Below are 17,263 nucleotides of genomic sequence, written 5' to 3' on the forward strand. Positions count from 1 at the left end.
GCCTGAATAGTGACCCAAATGAAGATAAATTATTCTAGGTTCCGGGCTCATTAGTTGACCTGGAGTCCACCAACCATAACTTAACACCTGTTCATTTTTAATACCAACCCATTGCTTAAAGAAGGAAAAAAAAAATAAAGCATTTTGGGGTTTGTGCCTCACTAGTCTCTCCTTCCTCTCCTTATCTGGGAAACTGAAATAACAAGGAAGTTTTTTGCATTTACATTATTCAAAATCTATTTGATTTTAGAAGTATGCCGTCTCTTTCAAATCACATTTCAATTGGGCATACATGGCTAGAGAAAAAGAAGCACAAGATACCAAATTCATATTTCAATATGAAGACTGGAGTTTTAGGTGGATGTTTAGGGTGGTGGGTGTGATGTGGTTGTCGGGTAGAGGGCATCAATATCAAGTGGGTGACCTGCGAAGTGGCAATGGCAGACGTTTGGATGCAGGTGGTGGTGATGTTTTTGGTTGGAGATTGCTTGGTTGACGGTTGCCGTTTGGATGCAGTGGTGATTTTTACCCCTTTAGTTTCCTAGAGAAAGGAGAGAGGGAGAAGAGATCGGGGGCCAACCCCAATATGTTTTATTTTACAATTCTAAATGGTGAGTTGTGTGGAAAATGACAATGTCAATTTATAGGTGGTGGAATTCCAGGTCTACTAGTGAGCCGGATGAATTGGAACCAATATTTCTTAAAAGAAGAGAGAGAATGGAGCAATAAATGAAAAGGTAAAAGTGTGAAAAAAAAAACTTTTTTACCATAAAAGGTAATTTTGTGACTTACACTTTAGAGGAAAAAAAGCGGCAATGATGTCATATTTCATATATATTAACTTTTGTCTCTCCTTGTAATATTTAAAAAATTCTTTCTCAATATACAATTAAGTATTAAAAGTATACTTTATGCATATTTTTTTCATTTGGTTAATGTAACATCTATTCACTATTTTTTAGATATAATGTACCATATTTTATAATAAAATGTTCCGTTTTTCACACATAAAAATTTGAGGAAAAATAAAATAAAATTTGCTATTTGGCATTAATCTTTGCATGATTTTAGGGATGAAGTTACTTTTGTTGTATCGCTGTGTCCTTCAATCAAAGTATTCAAATTAACAAGATTTCAGTATCGGATTTTGATAAACCAAGGACCAGTACCAAAAGTTCTTGTGGCCATATGAAAATAAGTAACTGCAGTTTGACCTCTTGAACTAAAATGCCGGCTGACATTGACCCAACTATTCTTTTGGTGAATTAAGGATAATAACTTTTCAAAATTGACCAATTCACCCTTCACCGTCAGATTTGACCCCTTCAACAGCCCTCAGTCATAATGAACTCATTGCATAACAGAGGTGTGAAAAAAACAACGAATATTTATTGCCCGCCAAAGACCTTTCATCCAACTTTTTACTCGAAATCAGCAGCATCCACCACCACCCCACCCCTTTTGAGAAAAAAAATGAATACGAATTGATAAACCAGAAACAAAGAACTTTACTCAAGTTGCGCTTCACAAGGGACTTGCCCAAAAATATCAGGACATGAATCCCAATTTCCTTGTTCCCTTGCCTCCCAATATCCACCGGTGTAGCGGTATGTGTCGCTTCCTTTATCCTTTGCGAACCACTGCGGTTTCCAACCCTGCTCTTGCATCTTTCGAGCCTGAATTCGAAATCAAAGCAGCATCCCATCAATTACCATAGACCAATAAATACGTTTGAAGAAAGGAAACCGCAACTGAAGCTACAGAAAGGTCCGACCGGTTTGCCTAAGAATGCCATTGTTGCAAGAAACTTAAATGGTTCATTTACGTGCCTTTTCTCATAAAGAATGCAATATTACCTGCCGCTGTCTCTGTTCTAGCCTCAACTTCTCTGCATTTGCCATTTCATACTCCCCATTTTCCAAATACCTTTGATCGGGTCTGAGCCTTGAATCTGTAGGGGGCAACTTCTCCTGCACGAGATTACACTTGAAAAATCAGAATCTGCTAGCGGTTCATCGTTTCAAACAGTAATTTTCATACCAGTAATATCTAGATAAGACGGATCAAACCACGGAATAAACTATCAAATAATCACCTTCAGTCCAGGTGTGAGTTCATTCAGCGTGATGGCAAAGCGTGTTAAGCTATATCTAGTTGGAAATTTGGGTGGCTTGTTCCTCCTCCAGAGCAGGCGGGCATCAGATAAAGAGTCGGAACCTTTTCCCTTCCCTGAACAGTCTCCTAAAATATAGTGCATGCTCTCATCCCATTTGCCAACCAATGTTGCAGCCGTTTTCCCATTCTTATCTTGAACTATACCATGTACCTAACAGAAAAAAAGAAAAACAGAAAAGTAACTAAAAGATACTATTAACTAATAAATAGCTACTCCTAAACAGAATTTATTCTTGATTTTCAACATTTTGTAAGTAAACATGCCAAGTATTTCGGTGTGAAGAAATGCGATAAAAATGGCACGAACTGCAAAATGTCTACATATCTTTCCCCACTTAATAAGCAAAAATAAAGAACAGGACTGTCTGACAACTAATAATAAGAAGGCAAATATTAATCCTTTCTCCTTTCTAAATAGTGTGGTTCTCACCTACCAAATTTGGCAATTGTGAAATCCGGGTTCTCTTCCAAAAATTTCCGACGGTGTTTCTATTACTTTTTTTTCCTTCCCAGCATAAAATCATAACATTACACACCATTCTCCTCTATTTTGAAAAAAAAAAAAAATACAGCCTTCTAAAACTCAATTCATGATGTAAACAAGCTAACTCAATGGTCAACTCAATGGTCAACACAAAACCTAAAGTTATTGTACATGAAAACCATTTGGAAATCAAGTTTTCTATGGAGATTCAATAGTTGGTTGAAATAGCATGAGCTAGAAGCAACACTGTTTTCTCAACGTCAATAAAAAAGTGTTTAGTGCAGAGACCAGCAACTTAGATGAAATAAAAATTGATAAAAGAAAATAGTACCTGGTGAGGATTTCGGTCAATGATAGACTGCTCCTTAAATTTCAGCTTACATGAATATTCATGCTTCCCTTGTATTCGCATTGTCCCATAGTGATCACAGTAAAGCTTTCCCAAGATAAGGTTGTAAATGGACGTTGTAACCTGGCCAGAGAGTTCGTTTTTAGACATGACTTCAGAAAATAATGAACAATATAGCTGAGTGGGGCAGGTTCGTACTTTACTCCATTGAAGAACTTCCCCATCATCAAATTCCAAGGTCAGGACACCAACAGGGTCAAGCTGAATCGAGCGACCCCAGAATTTGCTCTTCAAATTGCTGTCTCCCCAGAATTTCCATCCTTGACCCTCGCAGTGGCAAGCAATAATCATTGGGTGATGACTAACCTGACACCCAAAAATAAGAATTTTAACTGTGTGACACATAGTAGAAAAAGACCAATAACAATATTGTCAGCGTTTTCAAATCGATAAATATAGACCATAATGAAAGAAGCCATATACTTAACTGCTTCCCTGTGTTTTTTATAGTTACTTTAGTTACCTATTGAGAAATCAGCCTGCCCGGGGAGCTTCAAACTTCCAAATCTCAATGACTAGATGTTTAGATTCATTTCAAACAAATATTTTATAGATATTAAATCATATTTTATGAAACATCCAATTAAAACCTTTTTATCACAAGCTTCGTTGCATGACAATACTTCTCTGCCCTCAAATCAGATTAAGGGTTCAAAATGCATTGCTCAACTATGAGCAAACAGTGGCATTGAATTTAAGATTCAATGTTTTCATTGCACACGTAAAAACCATTTGAACTACTTGATAAATGCACCACTCAATTTGAAGAGATAAATCTTGCAATTCTCAGAACTTAATTACTAGTCAAATGCAGAACAAAAGGTCTACACAAGAATAGTGTATGCAATGGATTCAGGTCTGAAGAAATTTTCACACCTTCTCTGAGAAGAACTGGAGGCCTTTGTCTGGATAGTCAGCCTCGTATGTTTCCCCTAATAATGGGTTGAATGGCTTGCAATCTCTTCCTTCAGTTGATGCATATCCAGACACAGCAAAAGCAGCCACATTAAGTATCCTCATAAGGCTATTACCCTGCAGGGCTTAAAGGAAACTCAAATAAGTCATGACAGCACTGAGATGAAATAACTCATTTAAGGAAGAGACTCTTAACAGCATTGCAAGGAGGTTGGCTTTGAGGTCTTACCCTTTTACCCCATTCATATGCTCGATCAAGGAGATACGAGTATTCCAAATCCTCAAAACCCTTTTGTAGAGTAGATAGAGGCTCGTTAAAGTATACAGGAAGACATATTTTTGTGAGATCCTTCCCAATGTTATCCTTAATCATTGACCAAAGACTAGCACTCTTCTCTTTTTCAACAGGGTCAGGCAACTTCTTACGGCGCTTGACAAGAGGAAAGTTAGTTCCAACGGATCTCATGGATGGATCAAGACCATCTTCTGGTTCAATGGCATTTATCCTTTCATCGTCTGAAGACACGGATGATATCCGATACTCAGACCCATTACTTTTAAAAGAACTTGATGATAGGAAATCGCGAGTATCAAAGAAAGCATTGTCCTCTTCATCTGTTTCTTCCTCAACTCTTTCATTATCCTCATCCGATTCACTTGCACTCCCTTCTGAAATGGTAATATCAATGCAGGACTAAATTAGCAAAAAGTATCATGATGGAATACACCATTTCACATACACACATAACAGAAATACGTGATGTTAACCTTCTACTAAATGCATACCACTGAATTTGTCTTGCCTTGATCTAGAGGAAGCCCCGGAATCTTTCAACTGTCGGCTCTCATCTACCACTGTATTCTCCAAATCTACCTTTTCTGTCTACAAAAAACAGTACCAATATCAGTTTATCAGCAAGACACAATTAAGTAAATGATGAGCCAAAATCCCTGCACCAGAAGTTAAAACTGTTACGGAAACAACCTTTTGTATGAACACAAGATACCTCATATAAAAATATTGCTTAATAAACATTAGCGAAATGGTCAGCACTGTACAATTAGGTTGCATCCTTCTTTTGGTATCTAGTATGCCATCAGTCCACCACTCTTTCCTTTAGGTAATAATAATAAATTCCTCATTCAATTTAATTTATCCCTTTTTCTACAGACAAAAAGGCAAAAAAAAAAAAAAGATTAAATAAAAATAAAAATTCTAGTGTGAGTAGTTAGTTGAGTGAGGGCCTACGGACATATGCCCTTTTTAAGGAGTACATGGGGTAGTTTTGCTGGTGCTAACATTATGAAAACGGGGAATGGGGAAGTGGGTTAATATATAAGGCATTCTGAATGTGAAAGCACTTTTTAGTTCTCGAACATTTTGTTGCTCAAACCGAAGGAAGTCAAGCCTCACAACTCAATCAGGAACATTAGTCATTCACGACCTAAGGATCGACAGAGATGGGGACTAGCGTTCACAGACTAACCTTCAAGGTACATATTTCCACCTGGAAGAAAATCAGAACTGCAGACATTAGAGAATTTAAACCATCCCGGATAACCTAATTCCTTAAAATAGTTTGACCTTCCAGATTTCATAAAAAAGAGGTGGAAAGTGGAGGTAAGATTACAATGTGTTCTAGTAGAAACCCCACAAAGAAAGGCGTAGTCTTTTTTCTTTTCTTTTTGGTTGCACAAAGGTGTAGGTAGTCTTTCAACACATCAATTTTATATGATCCGCATGCAAATGCAGCTCATGAATTCCCGTTTCCCCATTAAATCAACTTATTCCGTACCACCCATAAACCCATTTAAGAGTTATGGCATCACCTCAGATCATAAAAACAAAATTATATTTTTATGGACAAGATATCACAGAGCAAAACAAGAAAAAGCGGATGCCAATTAACATTCTGGTTACCCTAAATAAAATTAGTCTTCAACAATCACTAAAGTTGGTGCTTTCAGCAATAATTGGTGCTTTCAGCAATAAGAAAGAACACCCACATTAAGGTGGCCGTAGCATCCTAAACACTGCATATTTAACCTCCACAAACCCATATATACCCTATTATCACTGTAATTTTGGAATGATACTACTACTACGTGTTTTGAAAAAAAAATTCCATCAGTCCTTCAATACATATCACATTAACCATACCCCAAGAAAATCCTCAAGGAAAAAACCTGAGGCCTCATGCAGAAAACTCCCAGCCCACATCAATATTCTGACACATCTAGAAAATATAGAATTAGAATCAACCAACTTTTAGTCATTTCGATAGTTTTCTTACCATTCCATAAGAGTATGGAAAACTAAACATAAATAGTCTGGTTTGTGCATGATTAATGTCATCTTTTACTCAAGTGATATTGCATGATCCTTTATAGTTTCCTTCAATTAACTAACAATCTAACACTCAACTCACTCAAGCTAAAGGATCAGACGAACACAATTAACAAAATTGATTATGTTCAGAATTATAATTTACAAAAGTTAAGAGGAAGGAAAAAGAGCCTCATCTCCCACAAGCTGAAACACACAATAACCAAACAGCCCCCTAGCAAATTACTTGGCAGGTTTAAGAAAATTAGAATTTCTGCATTGAAGTTAACCAAAGAAGAATACTCCGAATGTCAACAGGCATAAGGTCTCCATACCTCTAACTGTCGCAGTGTGTCCATTAGGAGCCACTGCTTCTGCTTGAGCAGCAGGAGCTGGTTCTGCATCGCGGCGAACTCAGTCCTCATTATCTGCTCCGTGTCCTGAATGGCTGCCTCCCTAACACCTTCTTCCACAAGCCGCTGCCTCACCTTCTCTGTGGAAACGGCAACATTGTCCACTGGAGCCATCAACTCGCTGTTAGAGATCCGCGGGAACATGTCTTTCACAGCCTGCAATGCTTCCACCCATTCGTGTCGATCTTCTCGGGTCTCTGCCCTCAAATGCAACCTCTTTGTGCCTGTGAAGATCGAAAACCTCTTATCATCCGATCTGCTTTCGCGGATGCTCGAAACCTGATAATCAATTCATCAAATTGGATTATAATCAACCACAAATCAAATATAATTCAATTCAGCAGAATTTGATCAAATTAAAGACTGTATCTAATCAATTACAAAATTTAAAAAAAAAAAAAAAAAAACGCTCGTCGATCAACAAGGAAAATGCTGATCGGATTAGAATTCGAATTGACATTGGAATTGATAAAAATTGATTTAAACATATAGAAATGAAAATCGAGAGAGACCGAGAACCTTGAGATGGACTTCGCCGAAGGGCTTGCGGCGGAGCTGGTGAGGAATGCCGTTCTTATGCCTCGAAATTCGCCGCACCGATTCCTCGCCGATGACTTTTGATCCTTTCTCGGTCTCAACCGTAACTACGATCCTGTCGGGACCGTGAATCTTATAATACGACAAAACTCCGTCCTGCAGAACGAACCACCTCGGCCGCCACCCCTTGCCGTAATTCACCCACTTATACAGAATTCCCGACACGCTATTCCCAACGATGTCGTTTATCTTGACGTCGACCGGCTGCTCCCTTCCCGAGGGCGGCCGAGGCACAACCTCCGCGGCTGCCACGGCGGCAGCAGCCGCAGCCGCCGTGGTGCGCTGACTGAGTCGTCCGTAGTCGGCGCTGGAATGGGCGTGGGTGTAGCTATGATTGTGGACGCTGTTCGGATCGATTTTAGCGGTGCGGGCGTGGGAGTCGGATCTGGAGCCGAAGGAGGTCATGTGGAGGTCCGGGGAGTGATCGGAGAGCGTGGAGACGCAGCAGAAGGGATGCATATGGAACTAGAGGGAAAGAGTTGGGGGATATCGGGATTGGGAGGGGGTGGGGATACTGACGTGGCGGCCAAGGAGGGCGGCGGTTACGGTTGGGGGTTTCATTTGGATATTTTTGTTGATAATTTTGTATTAGTTTTTGTGTTAATGTGTTGGGAAACGGGATATTGCGGAGAGAGGGAGACGGAGAAAGCGAGTTTGGCGTGAAAGTGGGAGAAACGATTATAAGGAGGAAGAGTTGGGGTTTCGGAGGAAGCGACGGTGACGGAGCGGTCAATACAATCAACTCTCTCTCTCTCTCCTCTCTCCTCTCTCCTCTCTCTTTCTCTCTCTAAAATGCCATATAAACCTGACGCGGTTGACCACCGTGTCTGCGATGAGTTGTGCCTCTCTCTCTCCGCGGCCTTTTCTCTCTTTCGGATGAGTTGTGTTTGGGTGCGGGGAGGACGCAGGGCTTAAGGTGGGGACGGCCGCCGGAAGCTTCTGAGAGAGCGACACGTGGTGGAAGAGGCGAGTTGGGACGCGCTTGGGAATAACGGTGGTTTTGGGCTGTTTGGTGTGTGGCCACAATGTTAATGGCTTTCATGTCTTTATATCGCGGGAGAGTACTTAATTTCGGTGGCTTTCACGTCTGTATGGCCACAACGTTAGTTTTATAAAAATTAGTAATAATGTAGTTCAAATTCATATTTGGCAAAAATCGAACCTAATACTTATCACTTATAAGTATTAAGAAATATTATTATACTGTAGTTTTAAGTGGCATCCACACACTTATTTTTACCTCCCACATATCCCTCTCAATTTTCAGTTATTGGATCGAGTGAATTGAATAAGTAAATGGACAAAATTTAATGTTAGAAGTAAAAATAAGTGTGCAAATAGCACTACTTTTTAATTTATGCTCACTACGCTCAAATGATGTTAATATTCACCGCCTATCTATTACAACCCTATTTATGATTTTAGATGCGTATAAATTTTAAAGTTTATGTCTATCCATTACGTATCAAAATTTAAACTCATTTAACGATAATAAATATGATGTTCAACCTCATTATCACTTTAAGTAATGAGTAAAAATATTCTCCCCGCTGGACTTTTCTCTTTGGGTGGTGGGGTAGTTTCTTTGGGTACTCTTCTCGCATGTGGGGAAGCTTCTTTTCTTTTCCTGTTTTTTAACCTATGATGTTGTTACTTTTCAATCTAAATCTAATTGCAATTTGCTTATTGTGAAAAAGGGTTACTCTAAAAATAGATGCCAATCTCGAATCTAGGGCAATCCTTTAGTCAAACCCAACCAATTGTGTGTCAAATCCAACAGCTAATCCAATCTGACTAATGCCTTAAACCCATTGGCCAGTTTTGCTTTTCGTTAGATAATATAGTAATCGCTTAAAATAGCATTCATTGATATACTTTTACGCTGTAGTTTGTCACTTAGTTGGATACTATTTTGAGAATTTAAGGTGGGTGTATCCATTGTAATGCCTATTCAATTACAATTATCTGGCCAAATCCAAATAATTGGTTGGTTGTACATTGTATTGTAGCAAGACCTACCAACAAGAAATCCCTTTTTACTTCTCGCACGCCTCTTATTAATTTATGTCATTTGATCTTATGCAATTCATCCGATCCAACGGCCGAAAATTAAAAAGGTATGTGAGAAGTAAAAAATGATGTGTAGATATCACACCCCATAAAAAAACTAGACATATTCTTCTCTCTATTCATAACTTCAAACCAAAATACAACCACTTTTTAAATATTCTTTACTACCATATCATACAATGTGAGTTTTACTTGGTCACACATCATGTAAAGGAATTCGATAAAAAAATTGCACGAGGTGACCAAGTAAAACTCACATCATATAAGGTTGTAAAAGTTTTTATAAATTGAAATTTATAAATGGACGTAAATGATTCTCTATTAAACATAACTTTAATTTAGTTACTAGTTTTTCACAGATTAATTTAGTTACTTCACCACAAATTAACTGTAAAGATACAATTCTACTGTTTACAACTAATTAGTTTGATATCAAAATTCATGTGTTTGATTCCACCCTCCTCTGGATTAATATCGCTTGCATGGAAATCAATATTTTTGGCAAATAGCTGGAATGCCTTCGTTATTATCTCTGAAAAATTTTTAAATCTAAACTTTATTAACCAAAACCTAACAATTAAGAGAAACGACACAGAAAAAGTAACACTATTAACAACATTAAGGATAGGTCGTGCATGCAGATTGAGTGCATACACGAAAAACACATAATATGCATCGATGCCATGGTAAAAACATGCATGCGACCACAACGCATTGATCAACAGTTGCAAGGTAGGTAGGCAGATAAAAGAGGCAAATTAAACTTCCATATCCAAATAAAAGAATAATATATTTCATTCCTAAACCTAATTATTAGATCATTATGTCCCTAATTATGATTGTCTTGTCACTCTTGATTGCCCATTAAATAACTTGATTAGTCTAATCTTTTTGACTTCAATCCTTTTGGGCCACTGGGTATGTAAATTGGTACAACCCTTTGGTTGTCCCTACCCTAAGTCATATGAATTCATATATGATTATTGTATTCCATCATTACTTTTAACTCTTTCTTTTTGGTGAAAAAATAAAAAAATAAGAAAGAGATTAGCTACATTCACCATCAATATCAGGACATCAATTGGATATCAAGGTCGTCTTTGACATTTTGGAGACCTTGTGTGAATTTAATAAAAAGCCCTCTTTGTTTAAAAATAATATTTCTTTGGACAATATATTCATACGTAATTCAATTAGACTTTGATTTGATTAATAAATTTCTACCTTTCACGAGAAAAAAAAAAAATCAATATTCAAACATAATTGAAATCAACATCTCACTCTTATTAATTGAATAATCTCCATTTTTCATGAAATTATGATTTAAGGGTACATCCATAAAAACAGGGAGCACAACTAAAAGAGAGATACATAAATATGATTGTGTTTGTGGAAGAAGGTAGTAGTACACAAGTTTAATCAATGTAATATAGATAAAATCGTACTATGATGATTTTTCTTTTCAGTCAAAATTTTTTTATCAAGAAAATTTATACTCATATGTAAGATATAGGATGATGAAAAATTTTGAGCCCCTTGCCACTACACCTTTTGCACACCTTCAATGCCGCCTCTATAAAGCATACCCACAACCTCAAGTCGAAAGTGTTTACGAATGACATTTAACTACCAGTTGGCACCGGTATGAATTTACGTAGGAATTTACAGATTGTGCACCTGCGAGAACTGCTAGCAGCGAGGATAGACTTCATACATGAACTTGTAAGATTGAAGCTTTTCTTTTAATACAACGATACCCTAACGAGAATGAAATCTTTTACTACAGAGGAGGGAGACTTGAGTTTGATAGGTCGTACAATGGGTAAGTCACTAACTTGGTATCGAACTCTACACAAATATAATACGTGAGAGCTAGTCCTATGAGTCAAACCTAAAATTGTTCACTCATAAGTAATGAAAAACTCTACAAGTTGATAGGTTGAAGTATTGATAAAATTGACAATATCAGCAACATATCAACGTTCATTAAGGAACTTTAAATTAAGGCAATTCAACAAATGATTTGTGCTACAGGTGATTGTGAGTTTACTATTAGCTCGTTTGGATGTTCTTTTAAAATGACTGAAAGTGCTTTTGGTGAAAATGTTTTTAGAAATAATATTTGGTAAAAATGCAAGTAAATCCTGTAAAAGCACTTCTTAAAGTGCTTCCTAGAAGAAACACATAAATGGTGCTTCTTGCAGAAAACACTTCAAGTGCTTTTAGAACTCAAAAATATTTATAAAAAAAAAAGAAAAAATTTCAATCATTTTAAAAACACATCCAAACGAGTACTAAAAGGTTCCATATCAATGCCTAATTTCGGATCGCACTAATGAAATATACCAATATATAGCTAATGACAAATGTTTTAGTTGGAAGTTGGAATCAACGACAAGGAGAATTTCGAATCACATTTGGATAACCTTACGTCCCGATTCACTTTTATAATTAAAATTTTAGCCAGTGCTCTCTATTAGTTTATCAAATTTGACAGAGATCTGCCGCTTACTATTTGGTCTAATGATATTTTTTTCACTTATAAGTAAGAGATTTTAGGTTCGATTCTTGAGTAAAGGCATATTTGAACCATATTATTGCTAGCCCATTGTGAGGGTTAAGCTCATAATATTCCATTTAGTGTAGATAATATCGATTGTCAAAAAAAAAAAAAAAAAATTGACAAAGATCTACATGAAAAATAAAGCACTATGATTAAAATATTTGCCACCTAGTATACGATCTAGTAACATTCTTCTTAACTGAGCGGTTTTAGATTTGATTTTCGCCAAATACGAATTTGAACCATAATATTGATAACTTAGTATGAGATCAAACTCACCTCTTATCTTTTAATGTAAATAATATTGTTTGTTAAAAAAAAATCTCATAACTAAGTAATTTTGGAGGGGCTGCATGGAACGCCTGTGGGCCCCAATAAAAACTTGGATCGGCCAAAAGACAGAAAGATATAAAACGGGAGAGAGAGGAGCGAGCGTGTACCGAAACACAGAGGATCACGGAGAAGAACGGTATTTGGTTTTAAACGTAAAATCCAGTCACGGGGGAAGAGGCTGACGTCGATTACACGCTGAGGTCGTCCTTGTGAACAGAGAAGTAATCCTCAACCGAACAACTGAACATACGATGTACTTTTGTGTCGGGAACGTACAGTTGTTCCAGACGACAAGGGACAAGACAAACTTGTGCTTCTCTCTGTTTGGCTGCCAGCGGCACAGTACGCACCTCTTTACCATTTTTTATTTATTTTTAATTTGGGTTTTTCTTACGCACAATTTTTTTTATGTTTTTTCGAACACATCAGTTTCAATTTTTATGTGTCGAACTCATTAATTTTGTTGCTCATCTTTCGCATCATCAATTTTGTTATTGTCCTCCAACCCCGTTAAAAGCTTATTAATGTGTTAACGTGTTACTCACGTGAGATTCTCAAAGCTAATTAAATAACGTCATGTGAATTAATTACAAAAAATCATGTTTTTCAGTATCTTTTTCTTTAAACTATTTTAATAAAGAGGTCTTTGTTTGATTTACTCCTGCAATAGTAAGAATCTTTCAATTTCTCCCATAATTTTAATTTTAGTCAATACCCCCTCTAAACTTTTACAATTGACCAATTTTCCCCTAAACTTTAATTTTAACCAATTATTCTCTCACTTAATTTTTTTATAATTGGCCAATTTTCCTTTTGGCATTAGATATTTAATTATTTTTTTCATCCAATTTTTCATTCATTTTGGTCATGTGCAAGACACATGACAATTTTTTGAAGGCAAAAAGATAATTTTATCCCTAATGTGGCCAACATATTATTTTTTTCTAACTTATTCTCTTCCGCTAGGTCACTCTATGTACTTTTTGTTTGAATTTTATGTCTAATGTGGACAACTATGAATCTTCTCCATGGTCTTGCTTTTTCAGCAACATGTTCGGATTGTAATGTCATTTCATTAGCCTTCCTTGTGACTTGATTCACAAGACCATTTCGGTTCACCAATTTCAATTCAGGTCCCAAATTCGAATAAGAAAGTAATTACTCATCTCAAAAATTCATTACTAGAAACTAGCCAATTATAAATGTTAAGGGTGGTGATCGGCTAAAAGTAAAATTCTAGAGGAAGTTGACAAATTATAAAAGTTCAAGAGGTAATCGGCTAAAATAAAGTACAGAGAGAACTTGGCCAGTTATAAAAATTCAGGGGGTAAGCACCTAAAGTTAAAGTTCAAGGTATATTGGCAGCTCTCTACGAGTTCGGGAAAAATCAGCGACTACCTCCTTAAACAAAAAAAAAAAAAAAAAAAAACTTATTTTTTTTATTAATCCGCCTGGCATCATTTTATTGGCTAAGTGAGTCTCATCCTCCAGTCCAAAGTTAGAACATTCTGGTTATAAGACATTGTTTGATTTAATTTACATGAAAAACTTCGAATTTATTCCAACTATTGATACTATCCAGCCATAATCAACTTACATATGCGTACTTGAGTGACCCTAACACTACGTTTGTTATCAATATTGCGGATCTAATTCTAAATGGTTCGGTTTACACGCCAGCTTTCCATATGCTTCACTCCACCATATACATACAAGTACAGCTAGCTAGCATCTCAAAGTCTGCAGTTTTTAACCTAATGAGTAACTAGGAAAGAGTTGTGTGAGGAACATATCCAGCCGAACAACGCCAACATGAGGCTATCTTCTATTCTCCTTTGGTCTTTAATCTAATCTAATCTAATCTAATCTAATCATATTCATTTGATAAAGACGGCTGCAGTTCATTTTTCTCAATTGAGAAGTAGACCCCTCAAAACTTTTGAATGAATATTAAGTATGTAACCTCAAAAACTAGAGAAATCGTGTCACCAATAATATATTTTCAGTTGTAGGGCAAATTATATCTAGATATTTGTACACATCATAAGAAGAAAGATGTTACGGTCATGGGTCCATGTGCGTTTAGATTTATTCTAACCCTTGACACTATTCAGCCATACTCAACTTACACGCGCGTACGTGAGTGACCTTAATACTATGTGTGCTATCAATATTACGGATGTTATTCTAAATGGTTTTGATTGCACCCCAGCTTTCCATATGCTTCTCTCCACCATATACATGTGGGGGTGGTTCAGTATGGGATCCCAACCGAAAAAGGGATCTTGAATCCCAAACCAAAAATTTTCGGGACAAAAATTTGAAGATCAATTCTGAACCAAAATTTCGGTATTCCTAATTTTCGAGATTCTCGAATTGTTTTTAGTACTTCAGGATGGATCATGATTGAATTTTGGGTTTTTGGAATGAAATTTGAGATTTTTGGCCTAAATTTTGTTTTCCAATTTCATATAAATTAAAATTTAGGGTTTTACCTCATTTTAATTTGAAATTTCATACCAATTGAAATGTCAATTCATTCATACCAAGTCAAATTGATGTTCCAAAGTTCCAAATTACTCAATTTCATACTTTTATTTTTAATATAGTCTATTATCAAACTACTTAAATATAACATCAACATGCATGCAACCAAAATAAATAAATAAATATATATATATATATATATATTTTTTTTTCGGTTCAGTTCGGGATTCCCGAACCATTGAATATGTAATCCCGATTCCTATACCAAAAGATTTGGGATCAGTTTAGTATGGATCTCGAAATTGTCGTTATTATCGATTTGAGAATTTTTTAGTATAAGATTGGAATTTTTTTGATTTGGTTTGGATTTTCGGGAAAATTTTCCAGCCCTATATACATGTACAGCTAGCTAGCATCTCAAAGTCTGCAGTTTTTAACCTAACAAGTAACTAAGAAAGACAGACCCCTCTCACTAGTTTTCTTAACCAACTTGGTCCACCACTTTGCCAAAATGTTTCGTGATAATCCAATAGATCTTTGACTGATCTCCCGGATCCCTTCATGCTTCCCCAAATTTCCTCTTGAAAACCCTTTATTTTTTACCAATTAAAAAGCAATGCAATTCTTTGTCCACTATAGGATATTGATTAACAAGGAGAAGCATGCGAGGGAAAGATTATCAAAAAGTAAGTTGTAGGCTCATAGCTAGAGCATCTTCAATACTATTTTTCTTGCTATCTTCATGATTATTAGTTCAAGTGGCCAAGAAATATGAGATAATGAGTTAGAATTTAAATAGGATAAAGTTCCGCTTTTTTCGTGACGACGATTCTAGCCACAACTAGAAGTCAAACTCATATAATTCGAACTCATTTATCGTCATTCATGTTAGTTGAATCCGGGAAGTGTAAGTGGAAATGCAACACCTTAAACCCAAATGTTCAATTAACCACGAGCTGGTGGCCCAGTGGTAAATGACGAATTGCGAGGCTTTCTTCAAATTAAAAACTAGAGGTCTTGGGTTCGAAGCCGTTGCTGGTGTGGAAGCCAGACTTGTGGCTAAGAGGAGGTTGAAATGCCTCTGTGAGTCTTTCCAACCCTCGAAAGGGATGGATAACCGTAGTTTGTCATCAGTTATCTCATTTTTTAGGAAAAAAAAACAAAAAGAAGGTTCAATCCTTTTTATTATAAGCAAAAAGGTGGAAAAAAATGGAAGAAGGATTGAAAATATCAAGGGCATATGATACAAGTGTAATTAATTAGCATCATAACCTTTGTTCCTTTCTTCGTCTGTACTAAGGCTATCCTTTCACTCCTTTAGATGGCATACAATACTTTTATTCTTGAGGATGGATTTTTCTTTATTTGGCATAACTAATGTTTATTTAAAGGATTAATGACCAAGGGGAATTCATCTACTCTCTCTAATCTGCAGGCAAGTTATTCTTGGTTGGAGTTCACCTTATGCTGTGTTATGTCGATTAGATTCCTGCCAAGATTTTATCGAACACTTTTTGAGGACCATAGGGTCGCACACAAGAAATATGAGAAAAAAGACAAAAGAAAAAGAACAAAATCTACCAATAACCATACATAGGATTGCACAAAAAAATAGCGTTGTAATTTATTGTTTTGTACTCATTATTTCAATTTGTCGCGGTTGCATATGAGTCATATACAAATATACATATAAATATACATTGGGTTGTGAAGCAATTAGGATCATAAGCAGCCAATGAACCCATGTTGTCTTCGCCACTTTCGCTAGGAGGACGAGAGTTGGCCTCCACTTATGACTTGCGATAAGATTTCAATTTGGAGTTCTTCATTCAGTACAGCAAATTTGATTTACGAGTCAAGTCTATTGGCCAACACTTATCAAGGATATTTTTCTTTTCTTTTTAACTTGTAAATTGTCGTACACATCTAAAATCGAATCGGGTGCCAAAATTTGTACCAAAAGCAAAAAATTTGATGCCTTGATGACCAATGCACGTATCATTTTCTTTTGACAAAGCGACAGCCTTATTTACTCTTGAGTAAATATGATTTCAATTTAATGCCCGACTGTTTCCTATAACTGTAAAATACCCGAAATTTAATGCCCGAAACCGAACCGTTCAAATCGGTTACTTGCGAAGATCGGATTTGATAGGTTAAATTGTCATCCCTACTTACTCTAAACTACATGGAGAGGGGTGAGGGTTCCAGAGTGCAAGCGGACATACACATTGTCCTAGTTAATCAGCCTAATCCGCATATTCGACCTTACACACCATGTTAAGATGTTTAAATTCAAAAACTTCAGCATATAATCCAACCAACAAGGAACCCTAAAAAGTTAAACCTTTCAAATATGGCCTAAAAAATAAACCTTTCAAATATGGCCTCGTGAGCGTTATGTTTCCGCCTAAATTCTTGTTTGGCCACGGAAATATACAATCATAGATTTCCTCAACAAACAACAAAGAAACTAGGTATTCAAACGGAC

At 36.4% G+C, this 17,263-nt stretch overlaps 1 protein-coding gene across 4 annotated transcripts; it reads right to left on the bottom strand.

The window, feature by feature from the left end:
• Nucleotides 1-1,369: 1,369 nt before the first annotated feature.
• LOC137717754 (oxysterol-binding protein-related protein 1C) lies at nt 1,370-8,341 on the bottom strand. 4 transcript variants are annotated; one of them, XM_068457220.2, is made up of 10 exons: nt 7,242-8,341; nt 6,645-7,001; nt 4,770-4,866; nt 4,213-4,649; nt 3,945-4,100; nt 3,207-3,374; nt 2,991-3,131; nt 2,096-2,326; nt 1,857-1,970; nt 1,370-1,676 (listed from the first exon to the last, which is right to left on the bottom strand). In XM_068457220.2, the coding sequence occupies exons 1-10, from the start codon at nt 7,776-7,778 to the stop codon at nt 1,509-1,511; spliced, it is 2,406 nt and encodes an 801-aa protein (XP_068313321.2). In that variant the 5' UTR covers nt 7,779-8,341; the 3' UTR covers nt 1,370-1,508. The 4 variants fall into 4 exon arrangements, with proteins under 4 accessions (XP_068313321.2, XP_068313320.2, XP_068313319.2 ...); XM_068457219.2 differs by having other exon boundaries at nt 4,213-4,652; XM_068457218.2 differs by having other exon boundaries at nt 4,213-4,652; nt 4,752-4,866.
• Nucleotides 8,342-17,263: the final 8,922 nt, after the last annotated feature.

The sequence above is a fragment of the Pyrus communis genome, chromosome 8, assembly GCF_041283825.1.
Source record: "Pyrus communis isolate YQ-2024b chromosome 8, ASM4128382v1, whole genome shotgun sequence".
NCBI lineage: Eukaryota > Viridiplantae > Streptophyta > Magnoliopsida > Rosales > Rosaceae > Pyrus > Pyrus communis.

Coding starts and splice junctions, on each gene's coding strand:
- LOC137717754 (XM_068457218.2), bottom strand. CDS start 7,778: ATGCATCCCTTCTGCTGCGTCTCCACGCTCTCCGATCACTCCCCGGAC. Junction 4,101..4,212: donor CATATGAATGGGGTAAAAGG/GTAAGACCTCAA, acceptor TAAGCCCTGCAG/GGTAATAGCCTTATGAGGAT. Junction 1,971..2,095: donor AACTCACACCTGGACTGAAG/GTGATTATTTGA, acceptor AATCTCGTGCAG/GAGAAGTTGCCCCCTACAGA.